We start from the raw sequence: 25,695 nt of genomic DNA on the forward strand, positions 1-25,695 counted from the left end.
TAGAAAATTCACAGTGCTTATGCCTCCTTCCCACTTATTCGCCTACACATCTGTTTGAAAACAAGATCTCCTCCCGGGAGACTGTGTATCTTGGATGGTCTGATACTAAAAGGAGTTTATGCATCCAGAAATGAAAAACCCTCTTAATAGAGGCTAAGGCAGTGTTTGCGAATCAACTAAGAGACGGGTGCTCTGCATAAATACACATAGAATTCCAACAGTGAAATCAAAAATAGGAGTTCTTGTGCGTGCCTAGGTATAGAACAGACCCTCCCCCAACTTGCCACCTTTCACTCGTGACGCAACACTAATCGCTATAAGAAGTCATTGGTTGGCCTGCTGGTGTTGCTGCAGTCCTGATTTTTAACTGCGGATCTATTGCAGATACTTCCTTGCAGTTACTCTACACATCCCCCAGAAGCATTTTTGCATCATTTACGAGCCTTTCATGAGAATACCTAACTTCCTCCCCACTCAATCATGCCATGAATGACGCAGCACACCACTCTCATTTGAAATATCACTTTAATAGATGGCGCGTATGCACATCCATTCTTATTTGTTGTCTTGTCTTTGCTAAATACAAACTGAAAGGCAACAGGAGTACAAAAAAACTGTTCCTAATTCGTTAAGCCAGTTTCGTACACTACGCTAGGCAGGCTTTAAGGGATAACTGCTCTCTAATAATAGCAAAAGTGCAAAGTAAACATAACAGCGGACAGTGCATAAGACAGCCCTATTATTAGCATAGAGGGGACAGGAGTGTCAATTAAAAATGTAGTCCATAACATGGGGTAAACGTGATAAACTGAAAAATCCATCTGGTTAGCAACCGCACTTCAGAACTGCCCGCGACAGAGACTTTTACATGAAGTTTTGTTCTAAAGTAAATAGAAACCGACCAAAATAAGGTGCCCTGCAGTGCATCTGGGTTTAAAACAGACAGGGAACATCTGCTTGCTGGAGGGTCAAACCTGCGGGAAACAAAGCACGGCCAGGCTGTGCGTGCGTCTTTCAGCACTGTCGAGAGCGGACAGGTCCCGGGCGGAAATTGCTTGAGTGTTTCAGCACTGGTGAAAGCGGACAGCTCCCAGGACGGGACACCAGAGTGTTTCAGCACTGGGGTGGCGGACAGCTCCAGTGAGCGCTGTGCATTGAAGGGATGGAGATAGAAGAAGCGCCCTAGAAGCCTATGAGAAGGGGCTCACTCTGGTACGGTCCACTGCTGGGGGTAGTAGAAGGGGTCCGCAGTGTCTTGTACTTATGTGAGTGAGGGCGCTGTTAGATCATTCCCAAACAGAAACCCCCCATCTTTTGTATCGTTTAGGAACAAATGCAGCCACCACGGTGTGCCATCTCCTTTGTCCTGGGAACACCGCGGCGTCATCTCCGCCACTGCAGTTTTTAATAAAGTTATTTTTTGGAGCTGCTTTTGCCTCCTTCTGAGCTCTGTGGTTTATCTTGCAAAATATTAGCACAGCATCCCTTGAAATATTAAGAGCAACAACACAAAAAATCAAATAAACCGCATCCATCCTTATTGCGTTTGTAGTATGTACAACGGCACAAAGGGCCCCTCGAGCAGAGGTCGATATTTGGTAGCAAGGTGCGGCTTTCTTTTCTTCGAATGAACCTTCCCCAGAGTCTAACATGAGGACGCAGAGTGGGGTGTCATGCGCTGGACGTGTCCCTTTCCAGTTCTCCACGCCTATCCTAGCCAGGCATTTATAGTCACCAAGCGTCCCTTGCCCGTGTTGCTATCATGAGAGCACCACGGAGCGCAGCGTACCCTCGCCGGCCGGCTCTGCGCACATGCTCTCGCCCCCTTCTTCTGAGTCCACCTGTCCACTGCGGGGCTGGGCGGCTGGGGAGGGGGCGCAGTCCCGGACCGGCCTTCCCAGTAGCAGCAGCACCGGCGCCCCCTGTGGGCCGCAGCCGCTGCGGTGGTCCCGCTCGTACTCCTCCTGCGCCCTCTGGATCTTCCGCCTCTTCATCCTGCGCTTGTGGATGTGAAAGGTGGCGATGGACAGCAGCAGCAGAGTGAAGATTAGCGCAGTCAGCACCACCAGCACCAGCGCCGAGGAGAAGGAGCGCGGCTCCAGCGCTTCCAGGCAGGCGCTGCCGTTCGAGGTCCTGTTCAGAGAGCAGGGCGGCAGGGCCAGCCAAAGCTCCGGGGGGAGCCGGGCACCCATGGGCAGGCTGGGGACGTCTCTCAATGTGGACTGCGCCCTGCAGTGGGTGTTCGGCGCCCGGGGCTTCCGCACCTGGTGATAGTGAAGACTCAGAGCGGGGCCCGCTTCTGTCAAGGTCCAGCCTGGAGAAGAGAAGTCCGGTTACAGCTCTGAAACAGAAAATAAACCAATAATAAGTCGCCAGAAACGATTCTCTCCCGGTGTTGGCAACTTAAAGTTGGCAGAGACGCATTGCACGAAATGTTATCATCGGCGCTATATTATCTCTATTTCACATGTGCGACAATAGCACCCTTGTTTCTTTCACCACGGAAATGAGTTGCGCTGGGCTGAGGTCTCTCCGCCTCTGTAGAAACCCTCCGTTTTTTGGTGGCACCCCACCCAGTGTGCTGGCAATTCTGTGCCAGGGTTGCAGTCAGCACACACTGCGGATGTCAGGGGTTCTGAAGACAGGGATTTGGAAAGCATTGCAGTGTCCCTGAAGCCCTCTGTGGCGAGGGCGCTCCACTGGAAGAGGGCGGCACAGAACACGATGCGGTACGCTCAGAGGAGCTAGCTACCCTGCAGCAGGTGCTGTCTGTCGCTGTCCCAGTGGGCTCTCCCCTGTAGGACCCACAATGGGTGTGGGTGAGCTGCCCATGAGCCGAGAGCTAATGGTGCCTCTGGGGCTCCTCGCCGTGCGCCTGCTCTCTTACCTGGGCTGCGCAGGTGCTGCAGCTGCCAGAGCCCCGCTTCTCCTGCACTGGGACCGCTAGAGAATGAGGGGCGGGCAGCACCGCTCCGGGAGCCCAGCCCCCGATAGCCTATCGGCAGCAAGAAAGGCTTTGACGTACTCTCTAGCGAGACCGCCCTCTCCATCCCTCCTTAGGCTGCGCGCCCGCAGGCTGCAGCTGGAGCAATGCAGACCACCTGAGCTCCAGCCAGGATTGCAGATCCCATGAATATTCAGCATAGAGCGCATCTCTACCCGTCTTCATCGCTGCAGGTTCTTTCGCATCTTTATACTGTACGGGCACCAAAACAGAGCTTCCCAGGCTGCCCCAGTCTGTACCCACATTTCTCAATCCCCTCCCCCCAAACAAATCATACCATTCAACTGTGCCGCTTTCATTGCCCAAAAGGCACGCTTTTATATTAATATGTTGTCAGTTCACTTCCCATATTGCCCACCAACAGTGGAGTCCACGCTAGTAACAGCCTCTAGGACGGGCAATTAACAGTCATGGGAAGGTAAAAGATGGTTTGCTTTCCTCGGCGGCGGCAGGACCACTGCACAGTCCTCCCCACCAGTGCATTCAGGCAGACCCCGCTATAAGAACAGCATTCAGGCACCGCCGGATTTACAAGCTTCTGTGCGGACCCCTGTTCAACAATATAACACAATACAATCAAATACACCGTGTAAACCGATATTATACAATATCAAACAATACACTAGAAGGCAATACAATGCAAAGCATTCACAAACAATTCAATACAACGCAAAGCCTTCAAATGCAATGCAATACAGCGACTCAGAAAGACTTGCCACAAAATGCGATCACGCTACAATTGTCGTGACTGAGCCGACAGGTATTGTTTACCAACGGGTATTTGATTTCTGTGTATTCTTTAGACATCATTATTCGTTTCACTCCGAAAGAAGGACACTATTCGGGGCAAATGCTGCAAACGTAACTATATTAAGGAACAATATTTACAATTTGTAGTTGTTACATAGCCTCTGTTAAACAACCACCAAATCCAGAGGGTGTCAGGACTCAGAGCCTCATTCATAGCTACACGTTTCCACTGAGTCCTAGAAACCCCCCCTCACTGTGACTCGGGGGATTCACACACCAGCGTGTTGATGGCTGCTGTTTTGCCCACTTGATATGGTTCACCATCTTAACACGCTGCATCTTTTTTCAGTTTGAAGGGAAACATTTGTTGGTAACATTGGGCTACAATGAAACCCTTCTTCAGAAAGACAATGGGAGGTATTCTCTTCAACACAAGCTTGTCTTTCTATCCAGAACTGGAAAACGAACCCGCCGGCCTATAAGAGACATGAACACACACTGCTCGGCAAGATCCCACTGTGAAAAGCAGGTAAGATGGAATGAGAAACTCAAGAAGCAAGAACACGCGCTGGGCAGGCTCAGGTAGGGGTGAGACTTTAAGATAAGTGCGCTCAGTTTCTTACAGAGCATCTTGTAGCTGTGGTCCTGAGGTAGCACGGGATTGAAAGCTGCTTCTGTGCAATGTGGTAACGACGATGCAGGCGTCTATCACAAAGACCCAAAACACACACCACCAGAGAGAGCAGGGACAGCTAGAAGAGTCAAGGGGAGCCGCCAGCCAGGCAAGCGTCACCGACTGCTTTTACTTCCAATCGCCACCACGCCCAGAGCCAACATTCCTACGATCATAGCCCATCTTCCAATACCTTTCACACAATGCAACAAACCACATTCCTCCCCCTAAAAGAAATACAACAAACACAACGATGGTGGAAATTGTGTGTTTCTGAACACGCAAGTCACAATATTTTCCCGGTCAGTTAATTCTATGAATACTTCTACATTGTTTACCTCTCAGTCTTCTGCTTTACATTACCCCCATGCTCCTTGCCACACAAACCTGCTCTTTCACGAGCAATCGATCAGCCAGTTACTGCTGACACACCATCTTCAGTGGCATCACCCGGCAGCCCCACATTCAAAAGCATATTTCTTTTACAATTTTTTAATGAAGACAGACACCCTCTGAGATTCCACATCTTTCCTCCTTTCACCCTTGCCTTCCTTTGAATTTCTGGAATGATTTCCTGATGAGCAGACCACATGGGCGCCCCTTTTCCTGAACTTTCTGAAAATTTGCCACATACTAGCTGCCCTACCTCAATTTTCATCTTATTAGGTTTGTCCCATTTATGAGTCACCAGCACACTCATTTTGTTTTTAGAAACATCCACTCTTTTGTGAAGTTCCATAGGATCCACTGGCCAAACAACTTGGCACTTGTTCTTTAACCGCCATTGGACTAGATGGAAATGAAGAATGCGATTCATTAGAATATGAAATGGAGAATAACCGGTTACTGAATGAAACACAGTTCTATTTGACCACTGCTGATAAAGCCCTCTTCCATCCCGCACTACAGCTGGAGAGTATACGCAATGACCTTATCAAAGCTTTCCAACTGACCATTTGCTTTAGAGTGGAAAACAACAATTCTCTTGTGGATTCCACAAATAAATCCAGGTACTTGTCCGTGCATGCACTTGTATACTGAGGCCCATTACCCCCCATAATGCTTTCAGGCAGATCTTCTCTAGGAAATGCGTCATAAAGAAACTCCTCATTCACCCCTGATATTGCACTCTTGACCATACTTATCTGAGGCAACTTAAAATAATCATTTACCAAGGCAATGCCATACACATCCTTTTCGGCAATACTGTAAACAGTCCAACAATGTCTATATCAAGCTGTCTCAAGGGACTTTTAGGAACCTCCAGGATACCAATTCCAAAATATAGTTTGGCCATAATACAGTGGTCAAAATATTGGGACTGCAAGAATACAGAGAGGAAAAATCGAAGGTAAGTATATAGTTTTTACATTTTTAACAGTTATTTTAATGTTTTAATTTTTTTCTTAAATAGCATGATATTCAATATTGCTTTAATCTATTGTCTTTTGTTTAAATTTTTGTTATAATTTTATTGAGGAATGTAAATAAATGTATTGTTTCACAATATTGTAATGTACTTTTGTATACTTTTTTGAATTGTGGAGCCTATTGGGATATTGGGTAGCCTTGAATCGGAGGAAGGAGAGTGCATGGACTGTGCACTCAGGGCTTCGCAGGGTCGTTGTGTGAAGTCAGGAAATGAGGCGCAGGGACATGGGTGGTAAACAGAGCAGAGCTCCTGCCACAGATGGGTGCACCTGAATATATTCGGACATCTCCTCTAGCAGCAACGGGACCCACAAGCCCACCAGCAAAGCACGGGTACTGGGGAGTGCACAGCTCTACATGGCGGCAGGCTGACCGGTGTATGCAACAGATGTACCCCCGCAGCAGGACCCCTCAGGGACCTCTTCGGCAGAGGCCTTTGCCACCTCCCAGCATGCCTTCCATTGACAAAGGAACATGGGGGTGGCCACTGGAGTTGTCTCAGACGGGACCTCAGTGGGCTCTCTGGCCCAGTCTTCTTTCAACATCCTCAAAAGCAGCAGCGGCTCTCATTATGCGGCCAGTAGCACCCCGAGAAGGGGGGCAGGGAACACACCACTGCTGGCCACGGAGGGCCCCGGCTGCTCATCGCTGCCTTCCCACCTCTCTCCTCACCTGTTCAGAAGTATGTTTGTTTGTATTGTGTTGTGTGCATATCGCCTAGACCCTGGCCTGTACTGTCAAGCATGTTATTTCGAGTGGTTACTTTTTTCCCTCATTTTGGGCCTGCAGCATTTTCATTGGGTAACTAGAGGTAGTATGCTAAGGCTGTACAATGTTTGAGTACTTGGGGGTATCACACCTCCTTCAGATTTTTGTTTGAAGTAGTCATTATGAATCTAAGTGGATATGCCCTGACCTGCTATAGTGTTTTATATTCAAGTAGCCCAAGAAGGGATGCCTGGCCTTGAGGTACCTGTATTATGGACTTGTTATCATTGACCACAAAATTGTTCAAACAACAGTTTGAGCAAAGGCGCACTATCCACCCGCCCTTAGAGGTGCAATATAATCATGTGATTAGATTTTAAAGAGTAAACTGCACGTGAAGGTAATTAGTGAACAAACATTAGTTATCACAAAGGAAAACAAAACACTTATGACAGTGTAAGATACAAGCCAGTTTCAAATGCGAACCAAAATTGTAATCCAAAATGAAACTCGAGAAGGTAACTGCATCGAGAATAAGTTCATAATTGCTTAATGCGTATCAATGTTCTTCAACGATAACACCAGAGATGACTGTGAGGCAGAAGTCAAAACTCTTCTTTATTTTCTTATGCAGAAAGCATTAGTATTTTCAAAACAACTTGCTTGCCTGTTTTCACACAGGTTAATGTCAAAAACCTGCTTTCAGTATTGAAACGCTTATGTTCATGTGTTTTCTCTTTTCGTTTAGCCCATTCACTTGTTTGATTCACAGGGGCAATCTAATGGTGTTCTTCTTTCTTCAGTATGTTGCGATAGCGAAGCACTCTTGACCTTTTCACATTGGTATTGTTTTCATGTTAGTCCGCTTTCTATGTTAGGCTCACAGGCACGTACGTTATATGGTTCGCCATTTTTTTATACTCACTCCGTCACGGCGCTCGCATAGTCACACACCTTAGCTATGGAACTTTGAACCCCGCCGAGGCTCTGCATAACAGCTTACATACAGGTAATTTAACAGCTCCATAGGACTGACTCTTTGTACTGTTGTCCCGTTTAGAAGAGCTTTACACAGATGCTTACTTCTTAATGCCGCCATACACTTCCGTGTTGAGCGGTTCACGATGTAGACGCTTCACACACAGCAGTTAAGTAAGTGGAATTTATTGTTTCCTCCTCAAACACTTCTTTAATGACCTTTCTGTACACTATATGCTCAGTTACATCTGGTAACAGGTCTTTCTCTTCCTATGATTGTTGTAGCACGGTCAACTCACCCGTGTTTTGATACTACTAAGCGCGCAAAGACGTCTGGAGGTGAGTCCTCCCCATACATGTTGTGTGCACTACTTTTTAGAGGAGGATGCGGAATATTGGCTTTCTCGTAGACGATCACTCTCCTTTTTGGCGTTCACTCTTGGTTGCGTTTATTTGGTTTTCGGTGACCCCTCACTTAGCACTCCCACATTTTTGAACACGGATAAGAACATTTGTTGTTGCATTTTACATTACGAGAGTTTCATCTCTTCCATGGATTGCTCTGTTTAACAGCACCGTTCGTTTTTGTTTCATGTCCGGATACGTTATTGGCTGGCAAAAATACTGGAAGTTAATGCTTTAACAAAGCTATATATGAAATGCAATATATGCTCTGTTTACCTAATTTGTCTTGCATCTTTAAAGATGACATTTGTACAAACAACATATATATATTTTTACAGCATTCCCCTGATGAAGGTTTTGACACCGAAATGCATTGGGATACCATGACGTTGTTTTGAAAATACTAATGCTTTCTGCATAAGAAAATAAAGAAGAGTTTTGACTTCTGCCTCACAGTCATCTCTGGTGTTATCGTTGAAGAACATTGATACGTATTAAGCAATTATGAACTTATTCTCGATGCAGTTACCTTCTCGAGTTTCATTTTGGATTACAATTTTGGTTCGCATTTGAAACTGGCTTGTATCTTACACTGTCATTAAGTGTTTTGTTTTCCTTTGTGATAACTAATGTTTGTTCACTAATTACCTTCACGTGCAGTTTACTCTTTAAAATCTAATCACATGATTATATTGCACCTCTAAGGGCGGGTGGATAGTGCGCCTTTGCTCAAACTGTTGTTTGAACAATTTTGTGGTCATATTTTGCAGCCTGTTCAGGGGTTGAACAGGTCATACAAAGGCAGCACCCTTGATCACTGTAAGATTCATTTTTGGAATCATTGTTGTTTTTAGACACACTTAAACATTGAATTACATTAGGAGTGCAGGTTGTCAAACCCCTCATTCTTGTTATCATTGAAACACACTTTGCATTATGCACTACTTCCTTCTAAATTTGGTGTTGCATTTGCAGCTTCTCTTTTCTATAACTGAAAACCTCCCTGTTCCATGTTGAAACTGTATTTGACGAGTCGCAAATGGTTTCAACTATACCCATTTATAGCAAATAATTGTTTAGGACATTGACCTTGGGAGGGGGAGGTGGCACCTAAAAAGGAAGGGCCATTCTGTTGGTTAACTGAAGAAAAGAAGTGAAACCCGTTAGCACCCAAAATAGTTTACATGTGCAACTGGAATCAAAAATAAGTCTTTACAAAACTTTCCAGCAGGTCTGAAAAAAGCCTGCAAGATACGAACGGGATTTATTAACACTATTTGTACCTGGAAACTGTAACAACGTTTTCTTGGAGAGACAGACCAGGCACATAGCTGGCATACATGGGACACAGGAATCTTTCTGCTTCCTTTCAGAAGCAACTGAGTGCAAGAGATACACAGGCAAGTGATTTGTCCAAGTTCTGATATAAAAATAACACTGAACAATTTGTTTGTTGCACCCCACAACAGGTATTTTTACCCTACTGTTAAGTAGCAGATGCTGCTGTGAGGCTCATCCCTCCTTAGTCTATCAGCCTGTGGTGGATGATAATGTGGTAGGCAGTTCGCAGGTTACACACATAACAGTGGGAGTGAACTAATTTAACTGCTATAATATTGTCCACTAGTGGTGCCAGAATCTTAATTCCACGTTTTTGGAGTTGGAACACACCCTCTGTCCCACATTGATCATATCTGAGTGGTTCGTGGAGTATACTTCTGCCATATTGACTAATGTTGTGTGGTTTCATTTGTGTGTTGAGCTTTTAAAATAAAACCCACACAGCCACTCGTACACCCATACAGTCACTCATGCACCCACAAAACCACTAACAGACCCGCTCACAGACCAATTAAGCCACTCACACACCCATACAGCCACTCATACAGCCACTTACAGATCCATACAGCCACTCACACACCCACTTACAGATCCATACGCCACTCATACACCCACTTACAGATCCATAGAGCCACTAACAGACTCACTCACAGACCCATTAAACCACTCACACACCCATACAGCCACTCATACACCCGCTTACAGATCCATACAGCCACTCACACACCCACTTACAGATCCATACAGCCACTAATAGACCCACTCACAGGCCCATTAAACCACTCACACACCCATACAGCCACTCATACACCCGCTTACAGATCCATACAGCCACTCACACACCCACTTACAGATCCATACAGCCACTAATAGACCCACTCACAGACCCATTACACCACTCACACACCCATACAGCCACTCATACACCCACTTACAGATCCATAAAGCCATTCAAACACCAACTTACAGATCCATACAGCCACTCACACACCCATACAGTCACTCATACACCTACTTACAGATCCATACAGCCACTCAAACACCAACTTACAGACCATACAGCCCCTCACACATCCACTCACACACCCACATAACCACTCACACACCCAATCATAGACCAATACAGCCACTCACACACCCATACAGCCATTCATACACCCACTTACAGATCCATACAGCCACTCACACACCCACTTACAGATAAATACAGCCACTCACTCACCCACTCACAGACCATACAGCCCATCACAAAACCAGTCAGACACCCACACATCTACTCATGCACTGACTCCCAGACCCATACAACCACTTTCACAACCACTCACTGACCCATACAGTCCCTCACACACCCACTCACACACCAACAAAACCACTCACACAACCACTCATAGACCCATACAGCCATGCACACACCCACTCATCAACCTATACAACCACTCACACACCCACTCTCAAAGGTTACAGGTTACAGTTAGATAATACAATTTAAAAAAACGTAGAAATTCACTGAAAAATCAAAGGTTACAGGTACGTTCTAGTTAGAAAACAGAATAAAAAAATCTTAGAAATTCACTAAAAAACAAAGGTTACAGGGATGTTGATGTTTAGTTTGGCTCAGATTTCACTCATACCAAACCAGTGAAATTTAGAAGATATAGTTACCTGAGCTAACTATAACCGTTCGCTCCGCAATGCACTGCTTATGACTTCACATATTACATCACTTATGACATGGTCAGTGACATCACTGATGACATCTCAAATGACATCACTGATGACATCATCCACAGAAACATTCATACACCCACTCATACCCTCAAACAACCTCCCATACTCCCACACACACACACAATCACTCACATACCCATTCACAGACACATAAAACCACTCCTACTCCCACTCACTCATCCATACAGTCACTCACACAGCCACTCACTCACCCAAACAGTCACTCACACATTCACTCACTCACCCAAAAAGTCACATACACAGCCAGGCACTGATCCATACAGCTACTAACAGAGCTACTCACTCACCCACACAGCCATTCACTCATTCACACAACTACTTACATATACATTCACACATCCATACAACTACACACATGCCCACTCACTCACCCATACCACCATTCACAAAGACACATACTCCCCAATACATCTACTCCCACACCCATACAGCCACTCACTCACCCATACAGCCACTCACACACCCACTCACCCACCCATACACCACTTACACAGCCACCCACATCCCATAATGCCACGCACTCAGCCACATCTCACACATACAGCCACTCACACAGTCACTCACTCACCCATACAGCTACTGACACACCCACTTACTTGTGTCACCTTCTTACTTTTAAAAACATTTATGGTATTTTATGAAGTATATTTGAGTTTACTTTGCTGGATGATGTCCTCAGTGATCAGGCACCTAGGAACATCAGAGGACGTGATAGAGAAAAAAAGGCTGCATAGATTGGAGACTAAGTTTATTCTAGAAATGGACAGCAAAGAGCCATTTGGCTTACATGTTGATGAAGTATTATATTCATGTCTGCGATAAACTATTTATATAGTGTTTCTTCTGCTATCTTATAAATAATTGTGTGGCACACTGGGTATTTATTTTCAGCATCTGTGTACAGGTATTTGAATAATTTCCACTGAATTGGCAGGAGAATATGCCATAAGTAATAGTGGGGGTAGTGTAGTTTAGCATAATGAAGGTACATCAGGAGGGTACTTACCCAATGAATAAGGTACATGAGATTATAGAAGATTCACCTACTTGGGTGTGATACAAGGTTGATATTGTGATACAAGGTTGATACGATACAAATGAACGATGTTAATTTTAACCAAAGAAAAGTAATTTGTTCAGAATCAGCAAAGACAACCTTATTCTGAATGTAAATGAACTCTGACTGTAAAAAGTGTTACTTGACGTAGCATGAACTGTCATTTATATAGAAAAACTTTTATAAACATTACTTTAACAATATAATATTAATTGTAACTTTACTGTTGCAAGATGGCAATTCCATTTCCTGTTTTAGTTTTGCAGGTATGCACTTTAAGGTGGTCTGTCATCACTGTTTACAGAGGCATTTGCACAAATTTATGTTTCACGTAATGGTGATGTTTTCATCATGAACAAGGTAGCGGGTACTACCGAAACGCGTTGATGAAACCTTTTTAGCTTTTGATAAATTTGGATATTTTATCAGCGTCCTGAGTGCCATGCTCTTCTGCGACTTGGTGGAGAGTGGTGGAAAATGATATATGCATCTATATATATGTGTGTGTGTATTGGTGATACACTGACTGACCTCTGGCCAGGACCTGCCCCCTTTCCCCTGCAGACACCCAAGGCACATTTAGTTTTTAGTTTTTATATATTATTTTGGTGGATACTGCTGTTCTTCCATGGTTTCCTCCTCTCAACTTTCACCCCCATGGTACTGCAGTAGGTGCAAGCTTCCCCAAGGAAGCTTGTACAGTACTGCAGTACCATGGGAGGGAAGTTTGAGCGGCAGCTCCAGCAGCAGTACTGCAGTACCTAAAGAAAGGGCTGTGATGGCAGTTGAGATGTCATCAGTAATATCATCAATGATGTCATTAAACATATCACAAGTGATGTACTATGTGAAATCATAAGCTCTGCATGGGGGGCACAAGCTACAGTCGCCTCAGTAAATATAACAGTGAATTTCAGTGTTTTTTAATTATAAAACATTAATGTTTATTTCATTTAAACATCTAACTTTAAAACCACTTTAACCTTTGTGTTTTTTCAATGAATTCCTAGGGTTTTGTTTTTAACGTAAGCTAAGACCTTATTAACATACCTAAATAAAGTGTCAGATTAACCTATGTTTTATTTCAGTGAATTTTAAAACACAATATAAAAAACTGTGAAGGAAGTGTCTTAAAATTATACCCTATAGGAAATAATGTTAAATAAAATCTGTTTAATTTTAAAATACATATATATATATATATATATATATATATATATATATATATATATATATATATATCTATATATATAATTACAGCATTTCATTTTCGTTTTCAAGGGGGGACAGAGGCACCCTTAGTCTCTATCATGATGTTATTGCAGCGTGTCTCTGTCAAATATTTCTATTAGATTTTATATTTTATATAATGGTAGATATACAGGCAACAAATTTAGAGTATTTGGCGCCTCATTTGAAATCTATGAAATTTCCCACTTAGTTTGGCTACATTAAAATTTTTAAGATTTTTTTTTTGCAGATACTGTACCCCCACTATATATATTTCATGTGATATTGTACAGCATTAGCATTGCGCAAAGTGTTAGACATAGTTCTTGTGCAATTGGGAGGGTCAGCAGTGAGGCATGTAGTATGTTGTTTATGTTTATTAGTGTCATAAGTGGGAGTGACTATATATTTTGAAAATGAACTGGCGCCACATAGATTGACAAAGGCTTCGCAGAAGCCGTAACGCGTCTCTTTGGTCTTGGGGTCGAGGGTGACCTGATACAATAAAAGAAGCCATATACCGTCAACCTGAAGTCCGTGCCTTTTCTCCTGTTGAAGTTGGATGTTCTGTTCATATATATATATATATATTACCTACTGGCGGTCGCCAGTAGGTAGTTATAATTAGGACCCTGTTTCCATAGGAAAACCGCAACATTCTATTTTGAATAACTTTGGCGCCGGTCGACGAATCCTCGCGAAATTTTCAAAATAGGTGGGGCGCTCCGCTCCGCTCCTACCCTGAAAGTCTCGGGGTGATTCGTCAAGCGGGGGCTGAGATAAAAGGGGGGTCCCAAAACGCGTTTTTCCCATGCATTTTTCCATAGGACCTTTAGACACAGCTACAGCCCGAACGGCTGAACAGAGTTCCTTGAAATTTGGCAGAGAGGTAGTCTACAGGTCAAGGAAGTGCCTTTTGTAGGTTTGGTGTAAATCTGTTCAGTAGATTCTGAGAAAATAGCCTTTAAATCAATATATATATATCTGAGCCAGCTTACGGTGCGCTTACGGTGCGCTTACCGTACGCGTACGGTGACGTGCGCGAGCGCGATTCTGATTGGCTGTTCGATCTAAGTAAACATTCGAATCGGTCGAAACCAGGAAGCGGCGGCCGCCATTTTCTCTCTCGCACTCTGAGGGGGGCAGCAAAAACAAAGACAAAAAACATCTAAAGGGGCAGTATATTCAGTTCTTAACCAGCCAGCATCGATATAGGTGTCCCCAAACAACCCCCAAGCCCAAAAAAACAATTTTATTTATTTTCGAAAAATCGCCGATTACGCTTACCGTACGCGTACGGTTAAAATTATATATAAAAAAAAAATTATCCACACTATCCCCACCCCGTGTGCAAATGGTGCCCGTAGTGCACCATTTGTGCATGGCATATAAGTAATTTGAAAGTACAAATGAATACCTTTCACAACGAAGCGCATAATATGTCCCCCATGTGCGCACGGTGCGCGAAGCGCATCGTGCGTACATGGCCCATCCCGCGTAACGTGGGCACGCGGTGCGCGCAGCGCACCGCGTGACCACCGTGCGTGCACGGCACTAACTGCGTAAAGTGGGCGCGCGGTGCGCGAAGCGCACGGTGCGCGCATGGAACGAACTGCGTTAACTGGGCGCGCATGCCACGAATGGCGTAAAGTAACTTAGCATTTAAAAAACCGTACAAATTCACTGAAAAAACCATAGGTTTCACACACGTTATAGTTAGGAATTAGCATTTAAAAAACCTTGCAAATTCACTGAAAAAACCATAGGTTTCACACAAGTTATAGTTAGCTGTACATTTCACTCGTAAAAAAACAATGAAATTCCCCCGTTATAGTTAGTGCAGGCAACTATAACTCACGCGACCGCAATCCTCTGCTGATGACATATGTGTCTTTATGAAAAAAAAATATTTGTAATATATGTATAGCTAAAATTTAATGGAAGAAGACATGGGCAAATAAGTGTCTAAATACAGTATTAGCATCAGCAGAGGATTGCGGTCGCTTGAGTTATAGTTGCCTGCACTAACTATAACGGGGGAATTTCATTGGTTTTTTACGAGTGAAATGTACAGCTAACTATAACTTGTGTGAAACCTATGGTTTTTTCAGTGAATTTTCAAGGTTTTTTAAATGCTAATTCCTAACTATAACGTGTGTGAAATCTATGGTTTTTTCAGTGAATATATATATATATATATATATATATATATATATATATATATATATATATATATATATATATATATTGAAGAAAAAGGTTGCCCCAGGGTGGACCAGCACTCGCACAGGGCATCCGCTCATCCAACGCAGGCAGAATCAATGCGACTCACAGCTCCTCTCAATTCGCTGCTCGACGCGTTTCGGGCTAGGTCGCCCTTCCTCATGAGCATTTCAAATCCCAGTGACAAACAGCACAAACACTTCCAGTGAAGTCCCCTCTTTATTTCTGGCATAAGATAGCACTCAGCATTATGGGACTGGTAGTGAACATAGTTCCCCCTGTGGGTTGCCGTCGTCAGTGGAACATCACGATTTTACAGGAGTTTCAGTGCCGCAAAGAGACCCCTGCACCTTAACAAGAGCACCTCGTGCGCCGGTAAAGCTGTCCATTACAAACAGCTCCGGCCCCGCTTTCAGTCCCGCGGTGGTGCTAGTCCGTGACCGGGCAGGCCACTAAATATTGAAGAAAAATGTTGCCCCAGGGTGGACCAGCACTCGCACAGGGCATCCGCTCACCAACGCAGGCAGAATCACAGGGGGAACTATGTTCACTACCAGTCCCATAATGCTGAGTGCTATGTTATGCCAGAAATAAAAGAGGGGACTTCACTGGAAGTGTTTGTGCCGTTTGTCACTGGGATTTGAAATGCTCATGAGGAAGGGCGACCAAGCCCGAAACGCGTCGAGCAGCGAATTGAGAGGAGCTGTGAGTCGCATTGATTCTGCCTGCGTTGGTGAGCGGATGCCCTGTGCGAGTACTGGTCCACCCTGGGGCAACCTTTTTCTTCAATATTTAGTGGCCTGCCCAGTCACGGACTAGCACCACCGCGGGACTGAAAGCGGGGCCGGTGCTGTTTGTAATGGACAGCTTTATCGGCGCACGAGGTGCTCTTGTTAAGGTGCAGGGGTCTCTTTGCGGCACTGAAACCCCTGTAAAATCGTGATGTTCCACGGACGACGGCGACCCACAGGGGGAACTATGTTCACTACCAGTCCCATAATGCTGAGTGCTATGTTATGCCAGAAATAAAAGAGGGGACTTCACTGGAAGTGTTTGTGCAGTTTGTCACTGGGATTTGAAATGCTCATGAGGAAGGGCGACCAAGCCCGAAACGCGTCGAGCAGCGAATTGAGAGGAGCTGTGAGTCGCATTGATTCTGCCTGCGTTGGTGAGCGGATGCCCTGTGCGAGTGCTGGTCCACCCTGGGGCAACCTTTTTCTTCAATATTTAGTGGCCTGCCCGGTCACGGACTAGCACCACCGCGGGACTGAAAGCGGGGCCGGTGCTGTTTGTAATAGACAGCTTTATCGGCGCACAAGGTGCTCTTGTTAAGGTGCAGGGGTCTCTTTGCGGCACTGAAACTCCTGTAAAATCGTGATGTTCCACGGACGACGGCGACCCACAGGGGGAACTATGTTCACTACCAGTCCCATAATGCTGAGTGCTATGTTATGCCAGAAATAAAAGAGGGGACTTCACTGGAAGTGTTTGTGCCGTTTGTCACTGGGATTTGAAATGCTCATGAGGAAGGGCGACCGAGCCCGAAACGCGTCGAGCAGCGAATTGAGAGGAGCTGTGAGTCGCATTGATTCTGCCTGCGTTGGTGAGCGGATGCCCTGTGCGAGTGCTGGTCCACCCTGGGGCAACCTTTTTCTTCAATATTTAGTGGCCTGCCCGGTCACGGACTAGCACCACCGCGGGACTGAAAGCGGGGCCGGTGCTGTTTGTAATGGACAGCTTTATCGGCGCACAAGGTGCTCTTGTTAAGGTGCAGGGGTCTCTTTGCGGCACTGAAACTCCTGTAAAATCGTGATGTTCCACGGACGACGGCGACCCACAGGGGGAACTATGTTCACTACCAGTCCCATAATGCTGAGTGCTATGTTATGCCAGAAATAAAAGAGGGGACTTCACTGGAAGTGTTTGTGCCGTTTGTCACTGGGATTTGAAATGCTCATGAGGAAGGGCGACCAAGCCCGAAACGCGTCGAGCAGCGAATTGAGAGGAGCTGTGAGTCGCATTGATTCTGCCTGCGTTGGTGAGCGGATGCCCTGTGCGAGTGCTGGTCCACCCTGGGGCAACCTTTTTCTTCAATATATATATATATATATACATCCAATGCACAAGTAATGACGCACTCTCAGGGGTCCAAATATCCAAAACCATAAGTTTAACTCCAACTGCTACGCGTTTCGACACTCACGGTATCTTGATCACACGATAAGGATGCTACAAACCGACGTGCATTAGTACACAGAATATAATGGACATAAAGGTAGGACTCACGATATACATCCTTCAACTTTCGCAGTTAACATGGTGGCCATTTTGTAACATGAGAAATTTACATTTAATTTAAATGTTTCTTTTGCGTACATTCTTTATACATGTCACATTAACGATATGTTGCATTTACCCTGCTTTATCATGTTTGTTACGTAATATTGTCACGTTGACATACCGTATTTCCCAGATTATTATACAATGTGCGATATAATTCATGGACTAGTGCCGAAATCCGTTACATGCATGCTGCCGTATACTATGGAGCGTTTGCTAACAGTAAATTCTCAATATGGAAATCTTTCTATTCAAATTGTAAACGGCAACTACCCAGTGCTCGTGTATTATAAAGTAACGCGTGACTTACCATATCTGCTTTCATTTATATACAATAGAAAGCAAATTTATTTGAGGCGAAATATCTTAATTAAGACCAACCTCTATTTAAAGAGGACTAGTGCCCATGTCGGTAAGTTTAACCAGCAGAATATGTAACAGCCAGGATATGGCTAATTGAAACTGCTGCGTACAAGATATAAAGAACCAAGTGGTAGTACATCTGATGAGTCTCTACTTGTCCTGTGCTTCTCATAAAGAAAAAGTGAAAAAACGAAAAAACCCGAAATGACTACATTATTCAATCCTATATATATATATATATATATATATATATATATATATATATATATATATATATATATATATTACCTAGTGGTGGTCGCCAGTAGGTAGTTATAGTTAGGACCTTGTTTCTATTCAAAAAGCGTTTTTTCTTTTGCCAATATCTTTGGTGTTGTTTGACGAAGTTTCGCAAAATTTCCAAAACTAATGACCAGCTCAGGTCAGCTCCTGTCTTGAAAGTTTTGGGTTGATTCATCAAGCAGGGGCGGAGAAAAAAGGGATGTCCCAAAACGCGTTTTCCCCATGTTAATTTCCATAGGAAATTTAGAACAGACTACAGCTGGAACTGCTGAACGAAATTACACCAAATTTGGCAAAAGGTAGCTCTTGGTTCAGAAAGCACTCTTATTTTTAAATGGTGTAAATCCGTTCAGTAGTTCAAGAGAAATTTGAAACATAAAAATATTGATTTCTGAGCACCGAGGAGGATTCGCGAATTATCCCGAGCACAAGCTTAATTCTGATTGGCTGCCAACACTCCAAACCAGAATGTTAAAAAAAGTTACAAAACATTAAAAAAACAAGAGAAGGAGGCAGGGTAGAAACACCCTGACCCCGTAGGCCTGCTGAGAGGGTTCCACAAGGACCCCTAGGGCCAAAAAAAGCATTTTAATTTTTTTTATTTTGGCCGAATTCACGCTGGGTGCGCAAATAAAGCCAAAATTATACTAAAAAAGAAAACCAAGTGCGGTCTCCCACACTTTGTTTCAAGCCCCTGGGTGGGCCAGGTCCTGGGACAATTCTTACAGCCCCGGGGACCGCCACCTTCCCAGGGCTTTGCTCATCATTTGCGGGTGGCACGCGTCCCCCTGCAGCACCAGGGACCACCACCTCCCTGGGGCTTTTTGTTAAAAAATGTGGGGGGGCTCCTGCCCCCCATGCTGCACCAGGGACCCCTACCTCCCCTGGGCTTAAATCAATGCAGATAAGTGTGGGGGGGCTCCTGCCCCTCCCCACACTGCCCCGGCGGCCACCACCTCCCTGAAGCAATTTGAAATAAAAAGCGAGGGTCCATTGCGGACCCACAGCCCTGATGACCACCACCTCCCCGGGGCTATAACAATGCTGGGAGGGGGCCATGCGGCCTCCTCCTGGAGCCCTCAATGGCCCTGGGGACGCCACCTCCCAGGGCCGGCTCCTGCAATGTCCCGGGGTGCCCACCCCTGGGACATCGCTGTTTGCTATGTCAGAGTGGTAGCAAGGCTCCCGCCCTGACATAGAAACACTGCTTTGCTTTGTTGAAGCGAGAGCAAGAAACCTGCTCTCGCTGCAACAAACCAAAGCAGAATTGATTTCGGACAAGGGGAGCTGCATGTTAGCAGCTCCCCTTGAGCAAAAGCAATTCTGGGTCCCGCAGGAGGCGGAGAGCCGGCAGGGACTGTGGGGCATTGGGGCTCCCCCCACGGTCCCAATCAAAGAGGCCAGGCCCAGGGGATGGCGTCACCGGGGCCAGAAGTGGTCCGGAAGTGGGGCAGCTTGCCTCCCCTCCGTTTAATAAAAAAACAAAATGGCCGGGCCCTGGGGAAGGGGTCTCAGGGCCGAAAATGTCCTGGGACGGGGGGCCGAGCAGTCCCTCTCCTCATATAAAAATATTTTTTAAAAGGGCCAAGCCCCGGGGGATGGGGTCCCCGGGGCCAATAGTAGCCCAGGGAAAAGGGCCATGCAGCCCCCTCCCATATAATTATTTTTTCTTTTTTTTTTTAAACGAGGCCAGGCCCCGGGAGTTGGGGTCCCTGGGGCCAAAAGTGGCCCAGAGATGGGGGGCCACAAGGGGGCCACATGGCCCCCCTTCCCTATAAGTATAAAAAAAGGTGGCCATGCCCTGGGGATAGGATCCCTGGGGCAGAAATCTGCCAAGAGAGAGGGGGCTGCACAGCCCCCTGCCCATTTTTTTTTTTAAAAATGGGGCAGGCTCTGGGGATGGGGTCCCCAGGGCCCCCAAAATATTAAAAGAGGGGGGGCACACAGCCCCCTCTAGCGGAAAAAAAGCCAGCATCTCGCTGGAGGCCCAAACCCCTTCCTGCACCACTCTGCAAACGCGCCTCCTGACACGTTCTAAGTTGGGGGATTACATCCCCTTGCATCCTTAGGGTCCCTGGGGGCCAACTAGGCCACCAGGTACCTCCAGAAATCCCCACACAGTGGGATTGCTGAGAGGTGGTCCGGGGCAATGCCCCTTTTTACACCACTCTGCAAACTCGCCTCTTGGCACACTGCTGGTTGGGCAATGAGGTCCTCTTGTGTCCTGAGGACCTCAGGACTAAAGTGTCTACATCCCCCGAGCAGCAGTGTGCTAGGAGGCACTTTTACAGAATGGTGTAAACCATTCTCAACAATCCAGCTGTGTGGGGCTTACTGAAAGTTCCTGGTGGGCTAGTTGGCCCCCAGGGACCCTCATGAGTCAAGGGGAATTAATCCTCCAACCCAGAATGCACCAGGAGGCATGTTTGCAGAGTGGTGGAGAGAGGGGGCATGGGCTGCTACCACCTCTCAGCAATCTCACTGTGTGGGGGTTACTGGAGGTAACAGGTAGGCTAGTTGACCCCTAAGGACCCCCAGTAGTGAAGGGGACTATAAGTCCAATCCAAGAGCGCTCAGGGAGCGAGTTTGCAGAGTGGTGGGGAAAGGAGGCGTGGCCTGCTACGAGAACTTAGCAATGCTGCTGTGTGGGACTTACTAGAGGTAATAGGAGGGGTAGTTGGCCCACAAGGCTGGCCTTGGGGCTAGCTACCCCTCCTGTTACCTCCACTAAGTCCAACACAGTGGGATTGCTAAGAGGTCTTCGGAGGCCACACACCCCATTCTCCACCACTCTGTAAACGCGCCTCCTGGCACAGTACTGGTTGGGGGATGAAGTCCACTTTACTCCAGAGGAACTTTGGGGCCAAGAACCCCTCCTGGTACCTCCTGTAAGTCCTACACAGCTGAATTCCTGAGCGCTGGTTGGAGGCCCAGCCCCCTTTCTCCACCATTCTGCAAACGTGACTACTAGTTAAAGAAGAATTTGTAATTTAATAAGCTTTGCATTTGCAAGAGTTAGAGCTATTGGCGCTGTAAATGTAAAAGTTTTTAACTAATGTTTTTTGGAGTGGAGTGGATGTACGTTGTGTGTAGTGGAATTTTGTGGTATGTTGTGCAGTGAAATTATGTGGATAGAAAGTTAGTGGTATTTAGTGTACATGAATTATGTTGAGTTGGATTATGTGTTATGGAGGGCAATTATGTGGTATGGTAGTCTCTGTTGTGGAGTGGTAACCTCAGGTTTAGTCTTCCTCATTTCCATGGAAGCTAAACTATGAAGTTAATGAGAAAAACAAGAAGGAATCACTGAGGAGCACTTTAGGACCTAGTCAAAGGTATGAGCAGAGCCACTGGAATTATGCGACTGTTTCGCTGCACCAACTTTCGCACAATTATACATCTTCCGCATTAGCCACATAATCCATCATGTGCTGCCTAATCTGCAGATTTGAGCAGAAAAAGCCTTGATTCTAGCTCAAACGGCTCAAAATTTACCAAAAGTGCAGCGACAAGTATTACAGCGTAGTGGAAGGTCCTTTGTAAACCTAGACTGGTCACCTGTTACTTACTGCTAAATGTGGGTGTTAAATTGGTACTAATGGTGTGCAAGCCACTACTGCTTCTTTGTGCACCCCCGCCTCTATCCTCTTTCTGCACCTCTCTTGCCTCTTTCTGCACCCCTCTTCCCTCTTTCTGCACCCATCTTGCCTCTTTCTGAACCTCTGTTCCTTCTCTCTGCACTTCTTTTGTTTCTTTCTGCACATCTCTTGATTCTTTCTGTAGCCCTCTTGCCCCTTTCTCCACCCCTCTTCCCACTTTCTGCATGTCTGTTGCTTCTTTCTGCACTTCTCTTGCCTCTTTCTCCACCCCTCTTCCCTCTTTCTGCATCACCTGCTTCTTTCTGCACTTGTCTTGCGTCTTTCTGTACCTCTCTTGCTTCTTTCTGCACCCCTTGTGCCTCTTTCTGTACCCCACTTCTCTTGTTGCACTCCTCTTGCCTCTTTCTGCACCTCTGTTCCATCTTTCTGCACTTCTTTTGTTACTTTCTGCACCTTTCTTGCTTCTTTCTGCACCCCTCTTGCCTCTTTCTCCATCCCTCATCCCTCATTCTGCACTTCTGTCCCTTCTTTCTGCACCTCTCTTGTCTCTTTCTCCACCCCTCTTTCCTTTTTCTGCACCTCTGTTGCTTCTTTCTGCACCCCTTTTGCCTCTTTCCACACCCTCTTCCCTCTTTTTGCACCCCTCTTGCCCCTCTTTCTGTAGCTCTGTTGCATCTTTCTGCACTACTCTTGCTTCTTTCTGTACCTCTCTTGCTTCTTTCTGAACCACTTGTGCTTCTTTTTGCACCCCTTTTCTGTCTTTCTGCACCTCTCTTGCCTCTTTCTACACCCTGTTCCTTCTTTCTGCTTTTCTTTAATTTCTTTCTGCATCTCTCTTGCTTCTTTCTGCACCCATCTCGCCACTTTCCCCATCCCTGTTCCCCCTTTTTGCATCTGTGTTGCTTCTTGCTGCACTTCTTTTGCCTCTTTTCCACCCCTCATCCCTCTTTTTGCACCTCTGTTGTCTCTTTCTGCACTTCTCTTGCTTCTTTCTGCACTCCTGTGCCTTTTTTCATTTTTTTAGTAATGGTTTTTTATTTGCATAGTTAATTAAAACCATTGCAATACAAACATTAAAACTTGCGTCTACATGCAAAGACAGTAGGTCACTACAAACATTACAATGACATATAAATGCAAAAGAACAGTATATCCCCACTCACAATTTTTCCTTTCAATTTAAAATCATAAAATCTAATTTTTTTTGGACGACCATAGTTAGAAATAAATATAAATTGTATTGTGATATTATCAAAAAGACAATTAAGAATCAAATTTTGGCATTTTCTTTTCCACTGCCTTCATAAACTTTACAACACTACAGTTCGACTGAGGATCATGGGGTGCGAAGCAGGCAGAACTGCCTGTCTTCGTGAGCGCATTCCTCGTTGGTTAACATGGAATTTTAGCAGATGCTTTCGTTCTTCTAACAGTTTGTCACAGGAACACAACAAATGCGGCATGTCCTCAGGCACCGTACCACATAAGTGACAGAGGGGACCCGCCCTGTCCTTTAACCAGTGTGGGAAGTGCCAGATACGGGGTAACAGGCCCAACCTATACTTTAAAATTTTCATTTTGATTGTTTTTATATAGCCCAAATTGAGGTAGCTCTGCGGTGCCTGTGTGGAATACGAGTTCAGGATCATCCAGCCGTGTGACCTTTTCGCGAGGGATGCCTTGTCTTCAACCCATGAGAGATGTTTAATTGTTTTCCTGACCAGTTTTTTAAGCGTTATATGACTTGTGAGGGTATCCCAAAGCTGATATAAGCCAAGATTCACCAGGCTCCTTTTGAGAAACCTAGCAGCTGGTGATGCTGGGTGTTGTTCTAATTCCATCCATAAATTATCATTTAAGGTACCTTGTTTGGTTTTTCACATTTTGTCCCAAGCAGTTATGTACGCCCCCTGTCTTGCCAGGAGCTGTTTCTGGACACCAAACTCTAGCCTAATTTGAGCCGGTGAGGTTTGTTTGGGCAGGCTAAAAATAATCCTATACGCAGCTGTGACTGTATTGTCTAAAATCTTGGCATCTCTGCCTCTCTGTACTTCACTCCCGTAAGTTATTGTTGGCAGCAGTTTGGTTCATATTACTTGTGTCAGAGGCAGGAGAGACGGACCAGTGAGTTTACAGTTTAATGCTTTTAAAGTGATTGCTGAGGCAAGGCATTTGCATCTAATGCTGGTTTTCTGAACAGTAAACTGGCCACTGTTGTCGATTTTTACTCCTAGATATTTGTATACTGACGTGTCCTCAATACGAGAATTATTCCAAAATCAGGTGGATGTCTTTTTTCTTTTCTTACTGATTGTCATTGTCTGTGTTTTCTCCAGGTTTATTGTCAGCTCATTTGCATCCGAATATCCCTGTGTTGCATTCACAAGATGTTGTCACCCTACTTTTATATGGCTGATTAGGACTATATCGTCCACATAGAGAAGACACGGTAATGGTAGCCCTCCTAACTTTGGTACATGGGAGTTACAGCTGTTAAGAATCGGGATGACGTTCCCTAAAAACAAGTTGAGTAGTGTGGAAGCTAAAACACAGCCCTGTTTAAGACCCTTGTTGGTTGCTATATGTCTTGACAGGAGTGAACTGTCTCCCAACTTTATCTGGATCCACGTTTCCATGTGCAGGTTGATCAGCAGGTTTAAAAGTGGCCTTGGTATCCGTCATCTCCTCAAATTGGACCATAAGATGTTCTGGTTTATATGGTCGAAAGCAGCCTTATAATCTATAAAACAAAAGTGAATCAGCATTTTAGTTGTTTCAGCTTTATCTATTAACATGCCCATGGTTAAGATGTAGGTGGTTGTCCCCACCGATTTAGCAAAGCCGGTCTGGTTAACTGGAATTAGGGATTTCTCTGTGGCCCAGGCCTGCAGTTCTTCCAAAAGTGTACCTGCAAAATATTTTGCCTCGTTATCCATAAGGGCAACTAGTCGATAATTTTGAGGAACAGACTTGTCCCCAGATTTAAAAATGGGAGAGATGATTGAGCCCCTCCAATAGCTGCGTAATCTATTAAAATGTTTTATTTCCAAAAATAGCTGCTCGAGCGCTGCCGCCCATTCATTTTCTTCCTGTGCCTTCTTTCTGGAATCCTTGTGCCTCTTTCTGCACCCTTCTTCCCTCTTTCTGCTCCCCTCTTGTCTCTTTCTGCACCTCTGTTCCTTCTTGCTGCACTTCTTTTGTTTCTTTTTGCAACTTTCTTGCTTCTTTCTGCGCCCCTTTTGCCTCTTTCTGCATCCCTTTTCCCTTTTGCTGCACCTGTTGCTTCATTCTCCACCTCCCTTGCCCCTTTCTGCACCCATTTTCCCTCTTTCTGCAGCTCTGTTGCTTCTTTATGCACTTCTCTTACTTCTTTCTCTACCCCTCGTGCCTCTTTCTGCACCCATTTTCCCCCTTTCTGCACCTTTCTTGCCTCTCTCTGCACCTCTGTTCCTTCTTTCTTTTGCTTCTTTCTACAGCTCTCTTGCTTCTTTCTATACCCCCTCGCCTCTTACGCCACCTCTCTTTCTGCACCCCTGTTGCTTCTTTCTACACCCTGTTGCCT

At 45.4% G+C, this 25,695-nt stretch overlaps 1 protein-coding gene across 1 annotated transcript; it reads right to left on the minus strand.

Moving 5' to 3' along the window:
- Positions 1 to 570: 570 nt before the first annotated feature.
- C8H11orf87 (chromosome 8 C11orf87 homolog) lies at positions 571 to 2,954 on the minus strand. The gene is made up of 2 exons (XM_085620402.1): positions 2,888 to 2,954; positions 571 to 2,341 (listed from the first exon to the last, which is right to left on the minus strand). The coding sequence occupies exon 2, from the start codon at positions 2,190 to 2,192 to the stop codon at positions 1,761 to 1,763; it is 432 nt and encodes a 143-aa protein (XP_085476528.1). The 5' UTR covers positions 2,193 to 2,341; positions 2,888 to 2,954; the 3' UTR covers positions 571 to 1,760.
- Between the last annotated feature and the right edge of the window lie 22,741 nt (positions 2,955 to 25,695).

This window comes from Triturus cristatus, chromosome 8 (genome assembly GCF_964204655.1).
Source record: "Triturus cristatus chromosome 8, aTriCri1.1, whole genome shotgun sequence".
Taxonomy (NCBI): Eukaryota; Metazoa; Chordata; class Amphibia; order Caudata; family Salamandridae; genus Triturus; species Triturus cristatus.